Source organism: Calonectris borealis, chromosome 1 (assembly GCF_964195595.1).
Source record: "Calonectris borealis chromosome 1, bCalBor7.hap1.2, whole genome shotgun sequence".
In the NCBI taxonomy this organism is placed as follows: domain Eukaryota; kingdom Metazoa; phylum Chordata; class Aves; order Procellariiformes; family Procellariidae; genus Calonectris; species Calonectris borealis.
The window spans coordinates 38351103-38375732 of NC_134312.1; the positions used below are offsets into that span (position 1 = coordinate 38351103).

General features: G+C 43.5%; 1 protein-coding gene across 1 annotated transcript in view; it reads right to left on the bottom strand.

Annotated features, from left to right (window-relative positions):
* WIF1 (Wnt inhibitory factor 1) overlaps positions 1 to 22770 on the bottom strand; it is a 45272-nt gene extending 22502 nt beyond the window's left edge. The window contains exons 1-2 of the mRNA XM_075153750.1: positions 22579 to 22770; positions 22302 to 22441 (exon numbers count right to left, since the gene is read on the bottom strand). Coding sequence (XP_075009851.1) covers positions 22302 to 22441; positions 22579 to 22711 — 273 coding nt within the window. The 5' untranslated portion in view covers positions 22712 to 22770. The remainder of the gene's footprint in view (positions 1 to 22301; positions 22442 to 22578) is intronic.
* Between the last annotated feature and the right edge of the window lie 1860 nt (positions 22771 to 24630).

A 24630-nucleotide genomic window follows, 5' to 3' on the forward strand; every position in this document is an offset into this window, starting at 1 on the left:
TCTTCATCCAGCAACCCTCTGATAGTACACAGTATTAACTGCTTTTTAGCTAAAATAGTGGAATAAGAGAGATTAAAGCCAAAAATTGATGAGAACTTTGGGCTGATAAATGGTAGTTAATTTATGTGTACAAGATGGCAGTCAATGTCCTTAGCCAGAAAACCGTCCTTTTTCTCCTGTAATATCCTAGCCCAGATCAGGCTCAGCCCTTCCGTGATGCTGTGCTCTGTTAACTTGAGCAGAAGCTCCGGCAGCATGAGAGACATCTCCCTGTAGCTCCTGATGACACCAGCAAAGCACTCGTGGGCTGGGTAGAAAGGTCGTTATGAAATTCCTCATCAGCCCTGGCAGCACATTGACTCGTTCTGTGGGGACAGCAAGGAGACCCCAAACAGCATGCAGGGGCTACACTCTGCACGGACAGTCTTCAGAGGGTGTTGTGTAGGCATGGAGACCTCAGAGGAGGACTCGCACAACAATAGGGAAGCAAGCAATGAAAGTTTTTAAGGGTGGGTTAAACACATGGAATGTATGTGAGAGGGAGAGGGGACATGGAGAGAAGCAGTAAAACAGGAGATGAAAATTGAAGTCTGGGGTAATGTTCAAAAGGCTGCTTTTAATTAAAGACATTTTTTTCCAATATAATATACCATGCCAAAATATGAAAACAAGCCATAAAGTCAGATTGTGAACATTTCTGTTTTCAAATAAAACTTTGGTTCAGAAAAATAATTATATGTCTCCACACATCTATAGAATAGTACAGTGAGTGAGTCAATGCTGTACTGTCTGTTTCTCATTGGTTAGCTTTGATGTTTGGTTGTATCTAAACCAGGTCATAATGGATTGGGATATTAAAACATTATGTTCTTACTATTCTAGTAAACAACTGGTAACTAGACCAAATAGCTCCACGCCCATATTTCCATTCCAGCCACGCTGTTGTAGCAGGTCAGCTTGTGAGCCAGAACCCTGATTTGTAGGAAAGGAACTGGTATCCCATTTTCTAGAGTCAAAACGATGCCTGAGGACGAAGACAAAAAGAAAGATCGCTGTGGGAAAGAGGACTGATTGCTGCATGAGCCACAATACTCACCACCTTTCAAGGAAGGAATTCCTCTAACCAGAGTAGAGGCATAGCAGTGATTAGTGCCTGAGGCAGGAGTACGTTCTGCTCACACGTTAAAAAGATGGGAAGAGACATTGCCCAAGCAACAGGCTGCTAAGGAGGAAAACCACGCATTGCATTGGGGGGAGATACTTGCTCTCACTAATTCTGTACAAAGGTTTGTACATCTGCTGAGTTGACAAAAACTGAACTTATTGAAATGATAATATCTAAGAAGACCTGAAACACCTCAGGTAGATCCAGCTAGCATGACTTCAAAGTTATGAAGCCATGTGCTGCAGAGTATGTTTGCAAATCATGTGTGCCGGACTGAGTTGGTTAAATTTTGATATAAAAATTATATACAAAAATCACAGTCTAGAGAAGCTGCACAGTGGAGCAGAGTAGTTTAACTCCTCAAACCTGTGAATCCAAAACAAGATTTGGCTGCCATAAATCATATCTATTTGGAAAAAATCTGTCTTGACACAATGCCTACATCCAGTCTCCAGTATTGTCCTGCTGTAATTTGAGTTGATTGCCAATTAACTTGCATTAATCATCATGACTGAAAAGCAAACAACACACTCTCAGCAAATATTTACCATGCTCCAGCCTAGCATGAAATTTAGTCATGATGGTTAATTGAAGAGATAGGTGTGTGCAATTAAAATATTGTCTAGTGACTACCATAATTTGTGCTGTAAGTGGTCATTGTGAGTGACCTGGTAGTGAGAACAAAATTTCCTTGGATATTGTTGAGAGATAAAGGGGAAAACCCCATAATCTCTAATCCCTTTCCCATTACAAAAACATTCTCGTGACTTTTTTTTTTTAAGCCAGCCTATGAACTGTCTGGTACATGAGGGGCAAAATTTGGTACTGAAGTTAAATCTCAGAGGAACGGTGTTATTAGAGGTGATGGAGGATTTTGAGATAAATTGTTGATCTTTGACAATTGCACACTCTGCATGCACGGAAGCGTTTTTGATTTTGGCTTGACTTCAGGAAGCACCCAAGGAAGAATACACTTTACTTTTGTGTAAAGCCTTTGTTTGAGACCCTCAGAAACTGAGGCAAGGGCCCTTGCAGACCTTGTGTGAACAGTCTGGGGACTCGGTGCCTTCAGGCAGCAGGTAGCCCTGCGCAGCTGCCCTTTAACAGTTCCCCATGTGGGCAAAGCCCTCAGCAAAGGGAGGAAATTTCGTTTTAGGCAAATAATTCCATGGTCAGGATTAACTTTTATGGACTTTAAATGGCCGTTTTCTATAAATCAGAGGAATTTAAAAGGTTATAAAAATAACGAAGCCCTCTAACAAGTATTGTAGCAAACATCTGTTGGCAGTTTGGTTTTAAATGATACACACTTAAAATTCCTACAGAACTCCACTCCTCAGTACAAGATCTACTGTGTTAGAGTTTTCTTATCACTTGGATGCCATGTTGTGCCTACCTTGTTTTTGTTTCATATTTAATCACAGCATTCACAGGAATGTGCTTTATGTTTTCTTCATTTTACATGAAAGATGTAGGATTAGAAGTAATGGTAGTACCTGAAGTGAAGCAAGGGTAGCTTAAACTGTTGTATGTCACAGCTCAATAACCTAATGAAATCTGCACCCCTTCTAACAAAAAAAAAGAGAATGTGTGCTAACTTTGCAAGTAGATGTAAGAAATTAACTGTATTTTCTTCTCATTATTTTAAAGAGATCAGTGCTAATTGTTCTATTCTGTTATCAATTAAATTACAAATATACCCTAACACCAATTTTCTACATTTAAAGAAAGAAACTAATGAAAAAAGTTCCTTTTTATCCCAGATCCGTGGATATTTCTGGCTATGCACACACTAGAAGATTCTAGCATGCATTATCCATAGCAGATGCTCACAGCTGCGTATGCCATAAATAAAATCACAAAGTGAGGCAATGTATGTGTTTGTTAGGTGTTTACAGCATGGACCATTGCTTCTCCAAGATATTAACTGCATTAGGTCAGAGAAGTTGGTCTATGTTCCAGGATGAAGCAAAATGAGATGAATTTCAACAAAGAGGGGAGGCCGTAGCCGTACTGCGCGTACCAGGCTATTGAAGGAGTCTGGCCAGAGTGTGAGTACGTATGTCAGCAGCACATTTTGTTACTGTGGTGCAGTCTAGACGCTGCTATAATGAACAACATAATGATGCCTCCTTAGACAAGCAGATGCCTACCTACAAGGTTTTATTTTCTGCTAGGGAAGGGAGCTTTGTCTTACCTGTTAATTGGCCCTGTCACAGAGTGGGTCAACCATTTTTTGCACCTCAGCGTGACACTCAAGGAGACTTGCCATCAGCCTCATGAGGTAGTCCCAAAGTGGGAGGCATGCTTAACAATATCAAGTGATACAGAAACACACTCTGAGAAAACCAATTTACACAGAAGACAGGATAACCGGCCCGTTTTTCAGTACCGGCTGCTAAGGGTATGGGAATAAACTGAAGCAGCGGGATTAACAAAAGCAGAGGTGCACACAAAAGGAAAAACAGAAGTATTTTGGTGTTTCTAAAAAAGAAGGACCCAAATTAGAATTCAGCGAAATGGGCAATCTCAAAGAAAAATACATTACGTGACAGTGTTAATTACACAACGCTGTGGTGAAATGCACACAGCTCTGCAGAGCCTGTTTTATGCCTGCTTTCTTCATGTTAAGAAAACTGTGGCAGCCTGAAGAAAATCTGTGCACGAGGAGGAAGACTTTTTTAACAACAGAGAGAATCCCTGCACGCAACTTTCAACAATAACTACTTGTGGTTTTAATGGTTTTAGAAGAAGAACGGTACAAAAACTCTCTGATTTTGTCAATGCAAGATGACTAACTGGTGCTTAATGTCTCCTGTGGCCTGCAACTGTGGATGGCAGATCAGATCCTCCAACAGAATGATTTAGAAAGCTGGAAAAGAGAAATTTCTTGGTTGCTATCAAAAGGAGCCCCAGATTTTGAAAAGTGACACTGCGGGCTTCCAAGAATGCTTTGCACAGGAGAGACGGACAGAAATCTTTGCAGAATACATTAGCCTTTCCTCCAAGTAATGAGAAAAGAATTTCTGTAAAGATAAGTAATACGAAGAAATCACTGTCAAGAAGCTTGGTGAGGCCACAAAGTAATAGATTTAGATTACATTTAGCAATTGAGTTTCTGGCAGTTGTCTGCTCTTTGGGAGACACGGGAAACAGGGCGGCTACTTTGAGCTGATGTTTTCTCTCACCAGACCTTGACCTCTGGAAGCGCTTTAGAATTTGAAGAGGTCATTTGAAACCAACTCGAGACTGGAAGCTGAAGGGCTTGGCAGAAAGAGTGGGGTTCGAGAGGGACACCAGTGAAAAAGAAAAATCCCAAGTACACCAGCAGAGCGTTAACTTTGAAACTCATCCTCATGCTCAGGAAAAGCAGGCTACCTGAAACAGGGGGCCAAATAAATGCCTATTGCACATTCCCGTCCATCATTGGCCTGCTAATGAAAATATGATTCTGGTTTAGATCAGAGTCAATCCCTTGACGCAGTAGGTGACCGCAATGGGGACGGTGGGGCCATTCCTCAAGGCTAAAGCCTTGGAAAGCAGCATACAGGCAAACAGATCCACAGCAATTTCCAGGTAAGTACAAGTACGCTGATACAAAGGCATGTGGCATGCAGGATTTCTTAAAAAACGGTCACAACAAATTTACAGCTCCTTATTGAGGAAAGTCTTGGAGTTTCTCACTCCTTCTCTATCTTGCTTTATTCAGAAACAAAAAAGAAAGCAAGAGAGCACAACTCCCCATATTTAGATGTTTTCTTGTTTAATAGATTTTCTATAACGTATTTTATTACTGCTTCACTAGAGTTACTTTTGAGAAAATTAAGCTAAAAGGAGACAAAATCATTCATTAGAGTTTTGATAAATATGCACAGTTAATTACATCTTGAAAATCTCTAGCAAGGAATTGTATTTCTCAGCATGAACCAGGGTGGCATGTATATGTGGTGCACAAGTTTCCTTTAAATTGTTTTCTCCTGTGTCTTACAGATGAAAATTAGATAATTCTGCTTTGGGGAAGGGGACAGAAGCAAGCAATACACAAAAAAGAGCAATAGCATTAAGAGTTCAAATTAAAAAAAAGTAAAAGATACACAAGCATTCATTATCTGAAAATATTTAATGAAACATATTGTTCTGGTATCCTGAGAATTGGTAAAAGCTCTTCTCCTGAAAAGTTATTTCTTGTTCCGGCACAGCAAGGGCCAGTTCATTCTTTTGTCACTCAGCAAAAGATCAGTGCTCTCTCCAGTGGAGATTTCATGATCAGGGATGTCCAAAATGCCAATTTCCTAAGGCCAGTAAAAAAGGGGGAAATTATCACTGCTCCTTAGAGAAAAAACCTAAAATACGGTCTCATCAGGTTAGTTCCTAGCAAAACAAAATGCTGTACAGGTCTGCTACTGGCACCTGCAACACATCTATGCGGCTCTATCTACATTGAAAATAAACTGTGAGGTTATTTTCTTCCCCTCACAGCTTGAAAAATAAGTGAAAACCTGGGCTGGCTGGTCCTGGGAGTGCATCTTTACATAGATTACAGACTGTTTGCAGTTTCAGGCTCTGGATAGATTTATTTATAAATAATAAATTAGCCCGAAAATTCTTTTCAGAGAACGTCAAATAATTTCAATAAAACCTTTACAATTAGGGAAATGATTGCACTAACAAGTATTTAGACTAATTATGATGGAGATCTGAGCAGACACTACATTTCATTAAACAGAGTATTTTTAAAAGCACAGATGTAAACCTTAGAGATAGTGGCTTATCTGATGTGACAAGAGAAAGTTCACAGCTGAAGAATAAGCTAATCCACCTCTTGCATGGTGGTAAACATGGCTAATGCACACAGATGCATTTTGGCTGTGCTTCAAACTTCCAACCCTTTATTCTTAAGCCTCACAGGACAGCTTTGAAGTTGAGGATAAAGCTCCTCTAGCACACCATTACCAAAGAACAACCTTCTGATTATGATCTCATGAAAGTGTAATCAATAACTTACACAAGTTAAAAGCGTGGCAAACAGCAAAGGTCACGTAATTGGGCCTTTATTGAGTCCATGTGTTTCACTCTTGGCTTTAACTGGCACTCCCGTATAATAAATATCTCTCCCCAAAATGTAAGCAATGAACTTTCTCAAAAGTTATGAAATCTCACAGCAGCTTCTGTCAGACTGGAGTCCTTCTAGGATCTCAAAGAGGGATGCTTCCCCTTTAGTATACCCAAGTGACAGAAAGTTTGCAGCACCTCTAAGTGGGAGTTTCTTTATTTACTGCTCAGTAGATAATGGTCTTTAGCCTTGTATTCCAAGCAAACAAGTGTTCAAAAGTTACAGCGAAAAGATTTTGAAAAAAATTCCTGACTAGTTGTTAGAAAGACTTCCTTAACACTGCTGTCTTTTAACATCTGCGGCATGGATTTTAAATGCCTTTTTTCGTGAATATCCAGAGTAATTTCGTTCTTATTTTACGGGCTGCCATCGACCAAAGCAAATTCTAGATACTACCATGAAAGAATTCATTATTTAAATAGAGTGTTTGATCAGTGTATGTGAAAAGGAACTTGTGTGTTTACTGTTGTACCTGAAATCACACTGATTTGTCTGCTGAGAAAAGACCCGAGTATGTGGACAGGTATCACTGTAATATTTCCATGTACCACACAGGCCTCCATTTAGTTATGTCCTCCATAACTATACTTTGATTTTATCAAAGCAAGATAGACTTATCTTCATAATAAGGCAGGGAAGTATTACCTTATCCCCGGTTTCTGATGAGAAAATGAACAGTTTCTACAAACAACTTTTCTGTCTTTCAGGCTGTTTCCGTAGGCAGGGTCTGCACAGCTTCATCCCTGGGTTACCGTACCAGTTTCACAGGGTCCAGTCTTTTGAGTTAAGGTCCAGAATGGCCCCACATATTTTCCAGCATTTAAATGAAGTATATTCTTCAAAGCCAGATCATCCTTGACTCCCTGTACACTCAGAGGAGAGAGACCAGCACTTGCAGAAGAAAATTTAACCCAGACAGAGCCTGATTTACCCGCTGCCTTGAACTGCCTTTCTCTCTCTCCCTGGGTGCAGACGGAGTCTATCTGCAGCACAGGCACCTTCACCTGGCCTCACTCTGCTGACTTTCTCTGCGCTGGTTTGCTAGCAAAGTCATACCCCAGAGAGGCGGCGAGTCCTGAATTTCACTGCGGCACATGGGCTGCACTGCTGAACACAAGAGAGTTCTCTGCACTTGGTATCATTTCACTGAGTTTTAGTTATTTGGAGAAATCCTTGTGTACCACTGCTCGTGTATCAATCCTTTCCTACTCTTCAAGGCTGGTCTTTTTTGCCTTCCCTTCTTCTTGTGGCAATCTTTCTTTAGAGGGGATTCAGATGATGAACATGGCAAAGAGTCATGCTGGTTTTCCTTTTTTTCCTTCTGCTACAGTCCCCTTCTTCAATGGGATTAAGAAAGGTTAAAAGTTTTGTGCACTTGGTGAAAGACAAAAGTAGTGTTCTGATACAGGCAGTGCTGGCATGACCAGGGCAATCCTCCATTCAGGGAAGATGAAAGAAATTAGGAAGACTTATGACAGTTGGGGTAAAGTTGAGCTTCCAGACAAACCCTTTGCACACACTTGCAGGAATGAGTCCTACTCAGGAAGTTATGCAGTTTATTTTGTGAAAGCTACATCTGTCTGGTTTTTTTTTTTTACTCTGGATAATGTGACCTATCATCTGTCAATACAAATCCTGAAAGGGAGGGCCAGCAGCTGGCAGTTCACCAGAAGAACGTTTTGCAGAGACCCTAACCTCATTTGTCTTAGAGAAAACGCCAATGGGACAGTTCAGCTTCAGACGTGAATGTGTGGACCTTCCCAAGCCCAAATTTACCTCTGATGAAAAACCAGTGGCAGTCTGATGACAGCAGAAGTCGATACTCTGCTCTGAGATAACTCCCCCCATTTGGGATTACAGAGTTTTGCTGAGATCAAGAGCTGTAATTTATTCCTTGACGCACAGCTACGGTGAATCTGGTCTGCTTTTGCAGACCGAGGCCAAATTGTCCTTTTTGGCCCTCAATATATCCCAGATGTGCTGACAACCCATAACTTCTGCTGGAGTCAAAGGCTGCTGGAGGTTCTCCAAATCCCCCAACCAGCCTTTACTGACTAACCGAAGCGAGTAGCTTGGGTCTGAGTATGGACCACCATACTTTCAGAAAGAAAGAAAGACTGGAGGAGAACAACGCCCTGCACTGCAAACCTTGCTGAGCTGTCATGCTCCCTGCATCACTACAGGGCGCAGAAATGCAGCACTCGGCACAGCAGCCCATCAGTCAAACCCTGCCTGTCATCTGTAGCTGGACTCGCTTTGATACCAGTCAGCTGAGTTAGGGTCAGTTTTGTTTGGTTCTGCTTGAATTTCTGCCGGTTAGAAGAGGCTTCGGGTTTGGGAGTTGTTTCTCTCTTTTGATTTGATTTGCCACATTTTCTGCAGCTCACAGTACTGGGACTGCCCCAGGGCAGCTCAAGGCAGCCTACGACCGGGCTGTGGCAGTCCTGCCCTCTTCAGACGTGGCCATGTGATGAGCTAACCAAGACAGCAGATCAAGTTAAAAATTAATCACTTTGTTCTGTAGAGCTAGTTTTCAGCCAGAGCAGCTCCCTGAGCAGCCACATCAGCACTGGCACAAGAAAGAGAATGGAAATGCGTGACCAGGGATGGGAAAGAAGATGGGTCGGTGTCAGCTGCTAGCCTGGCTGAAGCTGTCGTGGAATGGCACTGGAAGCAAGGCGAATTGTTCCCGTGCCGTTGGCAGACATCAACTTTTCTCACCACACTCTCAAATTTCGTTATCCTGGAGTGAGGAAAAAACTAAGCTGAGAACCATCAGTGAGATGATGGTTCCTCCAACGCACTACTGAAACGAACAGAACCTGCACCCAAATAGGGCATGCGCATTTCTGATGGCACTGCCAGAGCCGTGGCACGGACACAAGGCTTTTTAACTCTGAGAAAAATGAAAAATCCAAACACATGATTCCACCCTCAGAAATATGATCTTGCAATTGTTCATTAAGATTATACACCAGGAATAATTCAAGTCCCGTTCGTATTAACAGGTTAACACCAGATTATGAACACGTTTCTGTGGTCTTTAAATGGAATACGACATACCTCTCAGGAAAGCGAGACACATGCCAGGTGCCGCCTTTCCAACTGTGGATGCCACCTGGGTGTGCTGTGCAGCTGAATTGAGGACAGGCTGTCTTGCCACGTCTTAGGAAAACGTCGTACAGAGAGTTACAGAAGAGACTGGACAAGGATGCTGCACCAGGAGGCTTTTGTGATCATACCAACCATACATATTGTTTGCCAGTGAGGAAATCCACGGGTCAGGGTATGACCTGTCCCGGCTAAGGACGATGCTGTTGTGGTGCAAAGGTGAGGCCCATGCTCTGCTGCTTTTGCTCAAGCAAACCAGACTGGAACATGTGCGCTGCTGAATCAAGAGAGCCTGACACTCCTCCAACAGCCTTTGCTGGTATGGTGGTGCACGCAGCATATGGGCTCCCTCATGTGGATCTCCTAAGACGTACCAGGGACGGACCATGCAAGTACAGCTTGGGAGTGCTGCAGCTGAGGAAGACGCCACACAACCTGCTCTCTTCAGCTCTGCTCGGAAGAGGGACTCTCCCACACCCGCCCCAGTGTGTGGGGAAGGAGACCCCATCTATGCTCCGCTCAGAGTGAAGAGACACAATGCTGTCTAGACAATGGGATTAAGTTTATGCAACATGCAAACTATTTTCAAACTTTTAAATCTCTAAGGAACAAAGTGGGTTTTTTTCCTAATCCTTTCTACCTTTCAATCTTTTTTTTCTAAGGAAACGGAGGAATGCTATACAAAAAACACTTCTGTTAATAAAAAAAAGTTTCAAGAAGTCTTATGGTATCCAGTTGAACAGTCAAAAATCAGGAAATACCAGTGAATAATGCTGTATATACAGACTAAACTCTGTCTCTGTTTTTACAGGACATTAAAACCTCATTATGTACATGAGCCCATATTAATTCTCATCTATAAGACATAACATCATGCAGCTTCTTCTGTAACTGAGAACCTTACACAACCAAAGAACTGGCGCTGAAGTCCTGCAGGTTTCCTCAGAGTGAATGGCTGTTACAAACGCTGAGTAGCCTTTGAAAATCTGGCCCATTAAGTCAACTGGACACATTAACATGCAGATACACAGTAAACCGCACAGCTGCAAACTGTGCAGCACAGGACATGCAGAGGTCTAGGGAAAATATGCTTGCACATGAAGGCCAACCACCTTAATGTAATAGTTTGTTGCTGTAACCTTTCAATTGTATTTAACAAACTGAGATGCATATGAATTAGGGGTGGCAGAAACTGGAATGCCACAACTTGCTGACCACAAGATTCATTAGAAATGTTTTTTTGGGAAATGTGTATGGAAAAAACTCTCAAGCCCAAACCATGCTGGTCATATGCAAATATCTACATATGTTTTCAAATTTTTCAAGTAGTAGATTTTTAAAGTAGTAGGAATCTGTTTTCAGAAAAATTATGATTTATCTGTAGGCTATTAACATACTCTTGAAGGACAAGAGGTGAACAGCGCACCTCAGTTAGAAGGTCCGTTTTCCACAATATAGATACACATGAAAGCTATGTTTAGTTAATGATTGAGTTTTCAACATGCAGGTTGTACAAATTTTAATCCAAGACTTTTTGCTTTTTCAAAGAAATATCTTCAAATATTTTCTATGCATTAAGAGTAGTCAGTAGCTCATCCTGAGCTTGCCAGAAATATAACTTAGACTTTACCACAGGAACTAATTTAAGTATACCATTACTAAATCTGGCTTATCTGGAAGTCTATAATCAGAGATAAAAAGCAAGCTTCACCTAAACATCTCTGCTCCTTGATTATCATCAGAGTAGATGTTTATGCATTTAAACTAAACTGTCCTGCGAATGTGGCTGGGGTAGCAAAACCAGATTTGTTGTCAAGGCATAATAATAATGTGTGAAACAGTGTTGCAAACTCTCATAATTGAGTATCAGTTCAAGAAATACTGCTCCGGTTATAAGAAAAGCTCCAGCCCTCCTCTCTATGTCTCACCACGCCTAGGGAAGCCCCTGCGGACTGGCTGCTTCCTCCACCTTCCCCTCTCCTGGGTGGAATAACCAGAGACAGCCCGAGCAGGCACAACTCTCTCCTCGGAGCAGAGAGGGCTAGTTTGGGGATCCTCTTCTGTTTTGATGGGGAGTGGTTATAAAGGAATCGGGGAGGGAAGAATCTCCCAACACCACTTTCACAGAAGGGCAGTGGCCATCCCTTTCTTTCCATCTCTCACAAAACTGGCTTTCCGCTTCCCGCTCTTCATGAGACCTCTGGCCTGGGGAAGGGGAGAAATCCTGAAGAACCTGAGCACGCTCCATCACCTGCTCTAAACCAAGAAGGGGGAAAGACCTTACTGCAGTTACCTCAGTCTTTGCAGACAGGGACAAGAACATACATAAACCTAGAGACAGAAGTTTCTGTTGGAGTTGTTGGGGTTGGGGAGAAGTGGAGAAATAGAGATTTCACGAGAACTTGCAGAGGCAGTGGGCTCTACACCTCCAGGTAACCACTCCTCCTGCCAGCAAACTTTCAGATTCCTCATCCTTTTAAATATTTCCCCATTAATTTAATTGAATGAACTTACACTGCTTGATTGTATTTTACAGGATGAGAAAACCTTACTTTTGGATGAATATTTATTATATAAATAAACTAAATACTTAGGAATGTTTTAAATCTTGTAATTCTACTGTTAGGTTTCAATTAATTGCTGTCTAAACAAATCATAGTGACAGTGGTATCATAGCACCAACTATATAAATTATGAAGTTTACTTGACTGCAAATGTTTGGCAGGACAATTAAAAAGGATCCATTAACTAAACAGGATACTCACACTGACACAATTCAAATGTGAACTCCATTAGTGGGCAGGAGAAGGTACAGACTTTGTCCCATCAAAGGCAAGCTACTGTTACGTCAAGTAAAAATGTGAAACCCAAGTGGTTCTTGATGTGATGAAGGCCTCTAATTTCTGTCTGTAAGGGACAGTATAAGCTTCTCCACCCTGTATCTAATACCAACATGTCACAGCTCTGACTGGAGGGGAGAAACATATTGGGTCATAAGCTCTCAGCTACGCTCCTTTGCCAACACAGAAATCTGACCGCGCCTACGCAATCTGAATAGAAGTTCCTGGGCAAAACTGGAAGGAAGGAGATGAAAAAAACCAAAAAAATAAATCAACCAAGGTAATGGTCAACATGCCCTGCTAGCAAATTATTTCTCAACTCTTAATATGGCTATGCATTTCATCTGTTGCTTGTGATTACAGACACGGGTAACTGTATTTTGCCTCTCCTTGCTCTGTGGCAGATGCCGGTGCGCTCTGCTGTGCAACCTGCCCGTTCTCTCTGAAGGTCCCTGCGTGGAATACTGCAGGCACGTAACTCCTTGCAGCTGTTTGATGTATGCGTGGCTTCACAAGGAAAAAATAAATTTGTTTCAGCCTGGTCACTCAAATGGACTCTGTTTCAACAGTTCAACTTATTTCCCAGAACCTCTGCAAGAAAGAGAACTGGCTAAGGCTCAAACCTGGAAAAATGAAAGCAGTGTTTACTGCAGTTTAAAAGGAACAGGCTGAAGTTGGTACTTGTACTGAAGGTGTTCAGTGGACTTGATTATTTGCCTATGCGGTTTTTAGTCTCAGATTCCCATTGACTATATCAATATTCACACATTTGCAAGTGGAGAGCAAGTAGAAAACATTGCAAGGAGAGCCTATCTTCTCCCGCTCATCAACAAGTTGTGATCTCTCCATGTCTTCCTCACGTTCTCAGAAAAAATAGATTCTTAATCGCAGTACTGAAAGCTCTGAACTCGTTCTCTGATGGTCAGGATGGTCCAAGAGCCTGCCCTCTCCTCCTCTGGCCAGCCATCGTTGTGAAGGCTGGCTCTGCTGCTCTTCCTACTGGTTTCTGTGCTTCAGCGCTCAGAGCTGGTGACAGGTCTTCTCATTAGTGGGCTGCTGTTTGGGGAGTTCGTTTTCCCTGGTGATGGGCCAAAACCTGAGGCTGGGAGATTGCCAGGTTTGATGTCAGGCATATTTATTTCCTTTAGGATCACTTGGGTTTAGCTAGCTGTTTCTCCAGGCCAAGGGGCAACTTCAGACGATTTGTGGGACCAGCTCCGAAAGCAGTGTTTGGTCTCTAAGTTATTTATTGAAGTATTTGGCAGTGATGGCAGCAAGTGCTGAAGCAGCTGGAAGGTAATTGCCCACTCTTCCTTGTACGGCCAAACAAGCTGGATTCCACCAGTTGGTTGCAAAACAAAGCAAACTTTCATACTAGATGCAAAAAATCCAGGGGTATTCTTGTTGTTTGGCTGAAAAAAATCCACCCCAAATCTTTGTAAGCCTTTACTAAGCTATTTTTATTCCACACGTGCCTCTTCTCCAAGTCAGACAGACTTGTCAGGTAACTCCTCCTCAGCATTTTTGTGCACCTAAGTGGTCTTCTATGAATGGACTATGAATCCACATACTATGGCGGTTTTTGGGTATCATAGCTGGATAAAGTCTTCTCAGTGCCTCTGTACAACAGTATCACTGTCTTTGCTTTATTTATATTACTTTTTCTGAGGCAGATTTCGGTTTGCTTCTTCGCTGTGATTGTACAAGCCAGTCCCAGTTTTGTGTTCCTGCCTGGCCCATTTTGTGTTAATGGCTGGCTTGGGGGATGAGAGGAGAGCAGCGGATTTTGTTTACCTTGACTTCAGTAAGGCTTTCAGCACTGTCTTCCACAACATCCCCATAGAAGTGAGAAAGTGGAATTTCCATGCGTGAGGTGGACTGCTGCACTGCCAGACTCAGTGGGTTATCATCAGCAGCATGAAGTCCAGCTGGAAGCCAGTCACTAGTGGCGTACCTCAGGGGTTGATACTAGGTGTCATATTGTTTACCATCATAATTAATGACCTGGCATTATGACAGAGTGCACCCTCAGCAAGTTTGCAGATGATACAAGACTGGGAGGAGTAGCTGATACACCAGAAGGTCATGCTGCTGTCCAGAGGGACCACAATAGGCTGGAGGAATGGGCTGACAGGAACCTCATGAAGTTCAACAAGGGGAAGTGCAAAGTCCTGCACCTGGGGAGGAACAACCCCATGCACCAGTACATGCTGGGGGCCAAGCAGCTGCAAAACAGCTTGGCAGAGAAGAACCTGTGGGTCCTGGCGGACACCAAGTTGACCGTGAGCCAGCAATGTGCCCTTGCAGCAAAGGCGGCCAACAGCCTCCTGGGCTGCATCAGGCAGAGCACTGCCAGCAGGTCCAGGGAGCTGATCCTTCCCCTCTGCTCAGCCCTGGTGAGACGCACCTGGAGTGCTGGGTCCAGTCCTAGGCTCCCCAGTGCAAGAGAGACATGGACATACTGGAGTGAGTCCAGGGAAGGGGCATGAAGGGATGGGAACATGCCTCACAGAAGTTTGAGGACATGTCTGTTTTTCCCTATTTAGCTCTTTCTTCTATGAAGTAAGCGTAAGGAAAGAGACGAATCTTCTGCAGGTTCTTCTACAGGCTGACAGGTCTCATTAGAGACTGGGAGGACCAGTGACGCAGGCAGAGGCCCTGTAGGACTGTCAGCTCACACACATCCTCTGCCAGGGTGCCACCCAAGGGGAAAACACATCTGATCTCAGGGCATGCGTCCTCATTGAGCAGGACTTCAGTTAGTTTATACAATTAGCTCAGCTCAAAGTGTCACAGGTAGCCCAGGTACTTTTTGTACATGGATCTCAACTTTATTTTGTATAAGAAGAGCCAGTCTTTCATTACATTATTACATACATACTGCAATTAAGATTTCAAAATGTCAGTCTCCACAAACCAAACAGCAGGGAAAAAATGCAGTTACTGTGCATTCAACAACCTATCCGAATTGTGATTGATTTTGTGTTTCTTCCGTTTACAATTTTCAAAAAAGCCATTTACGTACCAGAAAATACCAATCGAGCTATCATCATCTACTTTTACTGAAACATATACCTGCAGCAACAGACATCTACTACATTTTATACATATAATTCACTGCAAAGAACACTGTGTGTTTTGTTATGGAAAGACTAAGTATTGCAATGCAACTGTCCGTTCTTTGCTGTGCATTTTGGGTGACTGCACTTTCCACTGGGCTACAGTCTGATGTAGTGAAGAGTTTGGCCACAAATAAACAGTTAAAAAGCAAACAAGCAAACAAAAAAAACCCAGCAAAACAAAAAATCCAACATGGTTGAACAGCAGAATAAAAGAGACTAACAGAAGTAAAGTAGCATCTTTCAAAAGGTGGAATTTGTACACAAAAAGGAAAATAAAAGAAGAACAAACCCTGGCAAGCCAAGTGTATAGCCACAGGAAGGCAAAACAAAAAAGGTTTTGAGATGCATTTTCTTGAAAGCTTTAAAAATACTAATCAGGAACTCATTGCTCTGAGCTAAGGTATAAAACACTTGAAATTCTGTTCAACATGATGCAAGTAGCTACTACATATCACTGTTTTGAAAGCTCTGGGTCACACCATATTCCTTACATATGTGCATGCCCTAAGAAGAGTGTGGTTTCTTACATTTGTTTTATATGTACATAATTCACTTGGCTAGAAGCAAGCCACTCATACTCGTAGCTTCCCAAAAAAAACCTCTTTGGAAAGTGTGATACCAACAGAAGAAGTTAAAGGCATTAAAAATTCTTCCAGTTAGTTCTTGTTATGGTTAGTTCTTAGTTTTTACTCCATGGCATTACTTGTAATCGCATTAATTGTAGACCACTAAGAACATACTTGGGAAACTGTCTGTAAAAAAGAGGTGATGTTGACAGAAAACATTTTCACTTCCATGAAGAAGAGGAAAGCAACACAGCCTGGATTTTATATTTCAGAAAAACTGTTAGTAACATGGGGAGAGAAATCTGTACATTTTCACAAAATATAGTCTTGAAGCTTGTGGTGTCCTGTTAGTTTCAGTGCTTTTCAACAGTTATGTTGTACAATGCAGCTACTACTGTAAAAGTAGTGAAAATATTTTATTACTTGTGTTTTTTTGTTAAAAATGTATTAGAACATTTATAGAAAGGATAAACAATGAAAATCTTGAAGAATGGTTCATTTAACCCAGCTTTACACTGCCGTGTAAAAAGAATAATTATGTAGTTTACACATATACCATGTAAATTACTATGGAAACCAGATGTAGCTTACACTACAAGGTGCCTTGTAACTCATCTCTGCTGAGCAATAAATCCCCCCCCCCTTTTCTTCTTGGCAAAACTTTGAGAACTTTACTGCTGTTTTCTATCAGCAGATACAACAGATGGCTGGCACATGCCTGCTTTACTAAGAAAGTGGGATCTCTACAGCATTACTTTGATCCCTGGTGGCATGTCTACAACACTGAGACGCAAAATACCACAGCTGAGCAGAATCTAAATATTAAAGGTTTGGAGCTGTGCTCTCGATATGAGAACCCCCTGTCTAAAAATCATGCTCACAGTATGTAAACATCTTCACATTCCAGATGCAAATTTTGGTACAGAGGTCAAAAAACAAAGTATTTCCTCTGTTTGGTGACATGAAACCGCAATGAAGGTACTACTGCAAATCCCAAGAGTGCGAGTTTATGCGATTGCCTTGACCAAACTTCCAGAACAGCCACACTTTTATTGGAAAAAAACCCTAAATTGTGCATATGAGACATTTTTTAAGCTGAAAAGCATCACTGTAATCACTGGGTATGAATAAGATATTTACAAAAAGTTCAGCAGTTTCTTTGAAGAAAAGTTTCCTTTGAAAAATTACATGGTTTGAAATTCACTGTTTTTTGTTTTCTTTCAGTTTATCAGGGAAATAGTCACGTTTGAATGGAGCATCCTATTGCATCAATAATGCCTTAAAACTGGTACTCTGTTAGCTTTCCTCTGGGCAAGGAAACAAAACTTTTCCTGGCATAGCTGGATATTCCATTTTATTTTCACAGCCAGGCTACATCTCAGCAATATAAGGTAATTCCAGAGAAATCGATTGAGCTATTCGGGATTGATTGATAGTCATATTGCTGAGATCAGAACTAGCCTCCAGGAGCTGTAATTATATACTGTTCCTAAGCTCCACTTTACAATATAGAAATGATGCTAGAAAATGCACTGATGACATATATCCCCTCTTCTTAAGAGGTGGGCATCTTTTTGCTTTACTCAAGGTTATCAATAATCCTTTGATCAGAAGTAACCCAGCCTTTCCAGGAGGGACAGGTCCAATTGCCTCTTTTAAGGACTACATGCTGGGAAGCCCCCTTATCTCCTGACACTTGTGCTCTTGTGACCAGAAGCACTCCCAGACCAAAGACCTTTCCCCGGCACTTGATCCCCTTGTACACACATACACATCTCCTGTCACAGGGCAGAACCACCACTGCCATATCACAAAATGGCATGCATCCAGCAGCACAAGGCTGGATATATCTTCAGCATGTAATACACGTGCGATATCCATGCACCATAAGGTATATACATGCATCCTCCAGTCAGATGGGCCACATCCCATTCATGCAGCTGCACAGGACTGAGTATTCGGATGTCACATCATGGGCACACATTCAACCGAGGAACAGGAGAGGAGCCATGGGGTACTCATGACAGTGGGGAGTAGGAAGCAAGATGCTACAATAATTCATCTGACCCCAAGTACTTCTCCCATATCTGAAAAGAAGAAAGCAGCCTGGGTGTGTTGTGGCCCAGACTAATTGTTTCTGTGGATCAGACCAGAGACTGCTACAGAACAAAAATTCCAACTTGCTTTTTGGTTTCTTTTTTCATCTCCCGTCTATTAAATCAACCCGGCTGCTGCTCCGTCACGGAGCATTCGCTTCCTGTGCACGGATCAACCTTTTTTTTTGATATGGTTCTCTCCCACCAATACTCACTCACTTGTGAACTTAATTTTATTGCTGTCAGAAGTCCCACTGAAAGTTAGGCATACATATTGCTTTTTGTGGATTTGGAGCTTTAATACCTGTCATAAGTTCCTAAACGCTGTAGAGGTGATGTTATCACTGCAATCTTTGGTACCTTCCACTGGTGGACATAGTGAAACATGCCGCAGCATTAGTTAGCGTAACAGGGTCTACTCCTCTCTCATTGGGAAGTCTTTAAGTGCAATCTTCCCCAGAGGACAAGACCCCCAAAAGTCATTCTTCTTTCTTTTGCAAAAAACATACAGAATAAGAAGCACACCAGTGAGCTCTAGTGGTTACACAGATGCCTACTGTATGCTATGTATTACCACTGATTTTTGCTTTTTTAAACCTTTCAAATCAAGGAGCAATCTTTGTAACTACCAATCCACCCAGATTACATTTTTTCCTAAAGAGAACATAACATCTGTAATCTTACGTTTAAATTCATAAGTAAAAGCATAAAGTGTATAAAAACTTAACAATCCCATTCTGCAGTACTCTAGCCTTCTCGTAACACCTGGCTCATCCTGACTTTACCAGAAAGAGTAGGTATTCAGCACCTTCAGACCCTTAAATTTTGGGTTTCCCCTAATATTTCCTAATAATTAATTAGAACTAATGGGCTAAGGACTAAAAGCAACTAAAGCTTTTCTTTGGTTAATGTTTTCTAGTGAAAATGGCTTTAATTGTTTGTTTACCATACAAAGACTTTTCCACATAAAATGGATCCAGGGCACAAAGGCCACTGTATTAGAAACGTAACATCTAAATATAGTGGGTTTTTACCACTTCAGTCTACACAGAGTACAGGTATAATCTACTCCTTAAAATGTTCCTTTCAACAAACATTTTTGAACTCAAATATGGACATATGCAGCAGTGCAGGACTGAGAAGTATTGCTACTCCCTGGGTTGGATTATTTACTCACCTACAACTTGGATCATTATTTATCCCAGGAGCAGGTAGATGGAATCTACCCACAGGATATTTATACCCACTTTCCACAGGTGCAAACAGGGATGCAAGGTGCATTGGAGATCCCAGGTGTTGTGGGTTGACCTTGGCTGGCTGCCAGGCACCCACCCAGCCGCTCTCTCACTCCCCTGTCTTCTCGATATCAGAGCTAGGAACCATGTAATGACACAGACAGGATCTCCTGTACCTATCAGGAGAAGTCTGATATCTATAGACCCAAAAGGGGTCTAGCTACTGCTAGAGGCTGTGGCATATACTACTGTCAGCCACCAAAACCTTGGAGCCCTAGAGAAACATCTTCAAATCTCAAGTGGGATACAAGATTAAGAGGTCTATAAGGCACAAGATACAAGACTCACAGAAGAAATTATTTCAGTTTTACCAAACAGGAGACACCTGTATGCTAGTTAACAGTTGTTTTACAGAAAGCAGTCTAGGACTTCAATATCTTGAATGCCTTTCTTCTTTCAAAGAGTACGAGTTTCCATTTCTTTTCCTTCTTCCTTTCTTGCCCCTCTTCTCCCCTTTGCTCTTCTCTTCTTCCTTTCCTCTCCTTCTCTTCTCTTCTCTTCTCTTCTCTTCTCTTCTCTTCTCTTCTCTTCTCTTCTCTTCTCTTCTCTTCTCTTCTCTTCTCTTCTCTTCTCTTCTCTTCTCTTCTCTTCTCTCCTTCCTTCCCCTTCCCACTTCCCCTTCCCTGCCTTAGGAAATTCCCAGAAAAAAGTATTCTGCCAGAATAAAGGTAGCAAGTATTTAGTACTTTCCTGGACGTGTCAATGGAAACTTCTAAGAACATGTATACTTAAAAACAAAACAGAACACTGAAAAAAACTGTTAAAATTTACTCATTTCTTCCCCTCGTAAAATATTGGAAATTCTGGAGAAAGTGTGTTCTTTTGCCACAAATAACTTTTATCCTACTTCTCTGTGCAACACTACTGTGGGCAATGATGTTGTTGCCCTATGGGCTACAGAAGAAATACTCATGTTTTTTCCTGCCCCTTCTCATCATATAAAGGGCTGGGTGGCATAGGGACAGTAAGTGCTCTGGTTTCCACAGAGGATGACAAGAACTGTAATAGACAGCTGTACTCAAACATCTCTAAGGGATGCAAAAACTAACAATCAGGACTGTTTGTGATACCAAAAAGTAGATATTTTCTCTAGGATGCTAAGTATGTCCATTTTTTCCCCAACTCCTAAAACACTACAGAGTTGAAACTCCTTACTTTGCTGATTGAAATCCTGCTCTTTCATCTGCAGACCTGCATAAGTATCTAAGTATCTACAGCCACGAGACTGGAGTGCCAATGTTTATATTGACTGTACACACAGATGAACTTGTAAGGAGTAGCTAGACGGGATTATAAAATCTCCAAATGCAGTCTCTCAGTTTTTACACTTTTTTGACCCATAAATATCTGAAAGTTAACACACAGTTCTAGGAACAGAGTAGTGCAATGATGTTACTTTAACCATTTAGGTATTTCACTTACTAATTATCTTTTGTCTAGCAGGAATTCAGTAATTCAGCAAAGAGGAGGAGGAATAATGGTTTAAACAACTTTGCTGCTGCTCAGAAGGGATTTCGTCCTGCAAAGTTGCATCAAGGGGAACACTTGTTTATGCTGTCTTTAAGCCTGTGACTCTTCTCACTGAAATCGGTGTTACAATCATCTTTTCCTAATGAGCTACCTGTAGGCAGCAAAGGAGCGAGAGTAAAGCACAAGAAAGAAGGACAAGAGGAGAAGGACAGGGTTCAGTCTAACATCTCAATCCTCCTGTCCAAAAAGAGGTAGTTTTGTCATGGACAGCAACTGAAGCTGGCAGAAAAATGGAGCAGGAAATATAGTCCCAAAACACACTAATTATTTCTAGGTATTTAAATGCCAACCCTTGGCGTGCAAAGTTGTTTTCTCTGTAAAGCTGGACTGGAACGCCAAAGACCTTGAGCAAGTCACTTAGCCTTTGTGAGTAAGTTTTGTCTCTCCACATTCCCCTCCCTCTCTAAAAGAGGTGGTGAAGCATTTCCTAAACTCAAAAGCTTTGTGAGGATAGCAAAAATTACAAGGGCCTCAGACAACACCTCAAAGCCAAACAAGTCCTGTAGTTAGAAAGAGTATTTTAAAACAACCAAAACCACAACCAAATTTGTGAAGCTGCAATTCGCTGAATTATACAACCAATTTTCATTGAATATTTGAAGGTAAATATTGTTTCATCTTTACCAAGCTCTTTGTTGTATAAAGTCAATGTTCAGCATTGTAAAAAAGAATTAACTTTATCCATCATTTTTATCTTACAATGATTTTTTTCTGTATCCATGATAACGTATGCTAACGTGTTTCAGCTTTATGCAAATTTAACATATGTTGTCAGTGTGTCAAATCGTGCATATGTTTCTTCATGAAAATATGTCACGCATTCTTATCTTTTCAACAAAAGAATCCAAAGGGATTCAATACACTGCAGATTTAAGTGGTTTTGCAATTAAACTTGGTAAAATTAAGACTACAGAAGAGAATTATTACTGTTTACCAGAACTACACATTAAGCATGCACATTTAGTAAATAGAGATCGATGAATAACCTATAGTATTGGTCCATTGCTAAAGAAAGTTGAAAGAAAATTGCATCCCCGTAACTACTGACAGGTAAAATGTTATTAAAAGTAGAAGCAACGGGTGTCTTCCTGGGGAACTCTGGTTGCCTGCTCACGCCTCACCAACCCGCCGGGCTCCCCGGTGCCGAGACCCCCGGCTCTCCCCCGCTCCTTACAACCCCACCTCCAAACACGCTTTCCCAGCGATCTGGCCGCCCTTCCCGCCGCCCCCCGAGCCCTCCCCACCGCCCTTTGCCTCCGCGTTCCCGCTGCCCGCGTCTCGGGGCCCCGCTGGGGTTTAAGGCGCTGCCCACGCGGGTCCGGCGAGGGGCACGACGGCAGGCGACCCGCAGCCGGGGCCGCCCTGGCACGCCTCGGAGAGGGTTTCCTCAACTGTTGCAAAGCCAAACCACCTGCCGGGGTTTACAGAGCCGCCCCTCGCCGCGGCCCCGTCTCCGCACCTACCCGTCCCGTCGCCTGCCAGGTGAAGTTCATGGCGTGGATGCTGACGGGGATGGCGGGCATCCTTTGCTGGGCTTTCCTGAAGTCGTGGGTGAAGGGGGCCATCTTCCCCTCGGACACGATCAGAATATCCTCCTCGAAGCCTGCGAAAGGCAAAGGGGCGCGATGGGCGGCAGCCCCGCCGAGCCCCGCCGGGCCGGGCTCTGCTCCGCTCCGCGATCCCGCCCGCCGCTCGGCCGCCCCCTCCGCGGCAGCCGGCTGGGGGAGCGGCCCCGCTTACCGATGAGGACCCGCGCTTGCTGGGCGTCGATCCACATGTAGAGCGTGTCGGGCTGCCGCGGCGCGGCCCGCAGGCTGCAGAGGCTGAGGGCGCCGCAGAGCAGCGCGGCGCACAGCCGCCCCGCCGGGGCCATGCTCCGCGCACCGCCGCGCCCGGGGCTCGCCGCCTGCCGCTGCCGCTCCGGCCGCGCCTGCCCTCTGCCGCTGCGCGCCCACAGGCGCGGGGCGGCCCCGGCGGCGGCGGCGGCGGCGGCGTCGGGAGGGGGGCGCGGGGCGGGGCGGGCGCGGGGAGGGCGGCGGGCGCCGGGGCAGCCGCGCAGGGCTGCTTCCTGCGGGCGGCAGGGAGCGCGGTGCTGGCCAAGTGCCTCGGGCGTGCTCCTTCCCCCGCTGCGGAGGGCGGCTGCACGACGGTGCAACCTGTAGCGGCGGCGCAGCTAGGCAGTCGGCCCTCTGCCCCCCCGGGCTTCAGGTGGCCGCCCGCCCCTGCACCGGCACAGCCGAGTGCCGGGACACGGTGCGTGACCGACACCCCCTCTGCCACAGGAGACGTGCCATAGGGTCGCCGTGCCCCGCACATGCTGTGCACGAGGTGCCGCCTGTCCCGCCCCTCTCCCAGTGTTCACCCCGCATTGGCACCCTGGAAATCAACATGGCATCGCCACAGTCACAAAGGCCTGGTGGAAGAAACTCATGTCTGCGTGAAGAAGCCAAGTTTGCACGTAGCGGTCACCTGGCACAGGTGGTGTTTGGGTTAGGGGTTGGGGAAGCATCGCCAAAATGGCACGTGGGTGCAGTTGGGTAGGGGCTCCCCGTGGGATCCAGCAAAGCTGGGCAAGGTGCCCACCTGCACTGGTGAGTCAGGCCACAGAGCGAGCCATCAGCCGGCCGGTGCAGCAGGGACAGCTCTTCCCAGCTCTGGGGAACTGCGCGGTGGATGCGACAATGTGCTAAAGAGAGAAAAGGCTTTCACCTTGCCGTTGTCCGAAGGTCTCAAGAACAGTGGAGACTCTGAAAAACACTGAAATGTTGCCATTTACACAGAAACTGGAACTGGCTCAATATAGAAACTTAGTAAAGCTGAAAGAATTTTCTATTCAAAAAGTTATTTAAACAGAATCATGCCTTTTAAAGGAATAAAAAATATTGTTTCTAAATTTTCTGGATTCTTTCATAAGAAAAAAACAAGTCTCTTTTTAAAAGTTAAAAATAACTAGAATAGATAAAAGTTTGAGTAAAATCCCCAAGTTTCTGTCTGTAGTGTTCTGGAAGGACCTGGAGGGTATTTTCTGCCTGTGAATGCTGCCTTGGATGCTGCTGTGCTCCATCCCGTCCTGTTAGTGTGACTGCAAAAGTTCTGGATCAACTGCCTGAAACGGAATTCTTCAGGTCATGGGAAACAACATGAAGTCGGTCTTGCTTTTCCAGGCAGATCTATTCCAGTTTGCCATGTCCGCTTACATGTGGGGAAAAGATACTGAGCTGTGTCATTATTTTTCTTCTTCATGTCCAAAGAGCATAGCCAAACGGGTGATTTTTTTAAGCAAAAGGTTTATGGTTCAACATGTGAAATAACCTCGCCCTCCCGCTGACATGCTGTACTGTGAGGTTTCCCACATCTCCTTCTGAGGAATCTTCTGCCGTGTCGATGGATGACTTCACTAATCCCGTATCGCTGTTCCTGTCCTGGAGTAGGTATCTCTCCCTCATTTCTGTCCTTCTGTCTGCTCAGGATTTTATTGTCAAGTTTTCCAGAACAGCATACATGCCTACCAGAGAGAAACACACGTATTTACATACTGTGTGTATGTGTATATATATAAGTATACATTCATAAATACCCTGTAATTATGAAGCACAACATTAAAACGACACCTCTCCATTTTCCATATACAAGTACCTGTAAGGCACCTGTGCACCTCCCAACACTTTCAAACACTTTTCCTCCCAGCTTCACTGCGTTTTGCGGGTGGGCAGCTGGGACACGGGGAGGGAGTGACATGCACAAGTTTCCCCGAGGAACATTTACATTTGCGGGGAAAGGTAGGCTGGAACA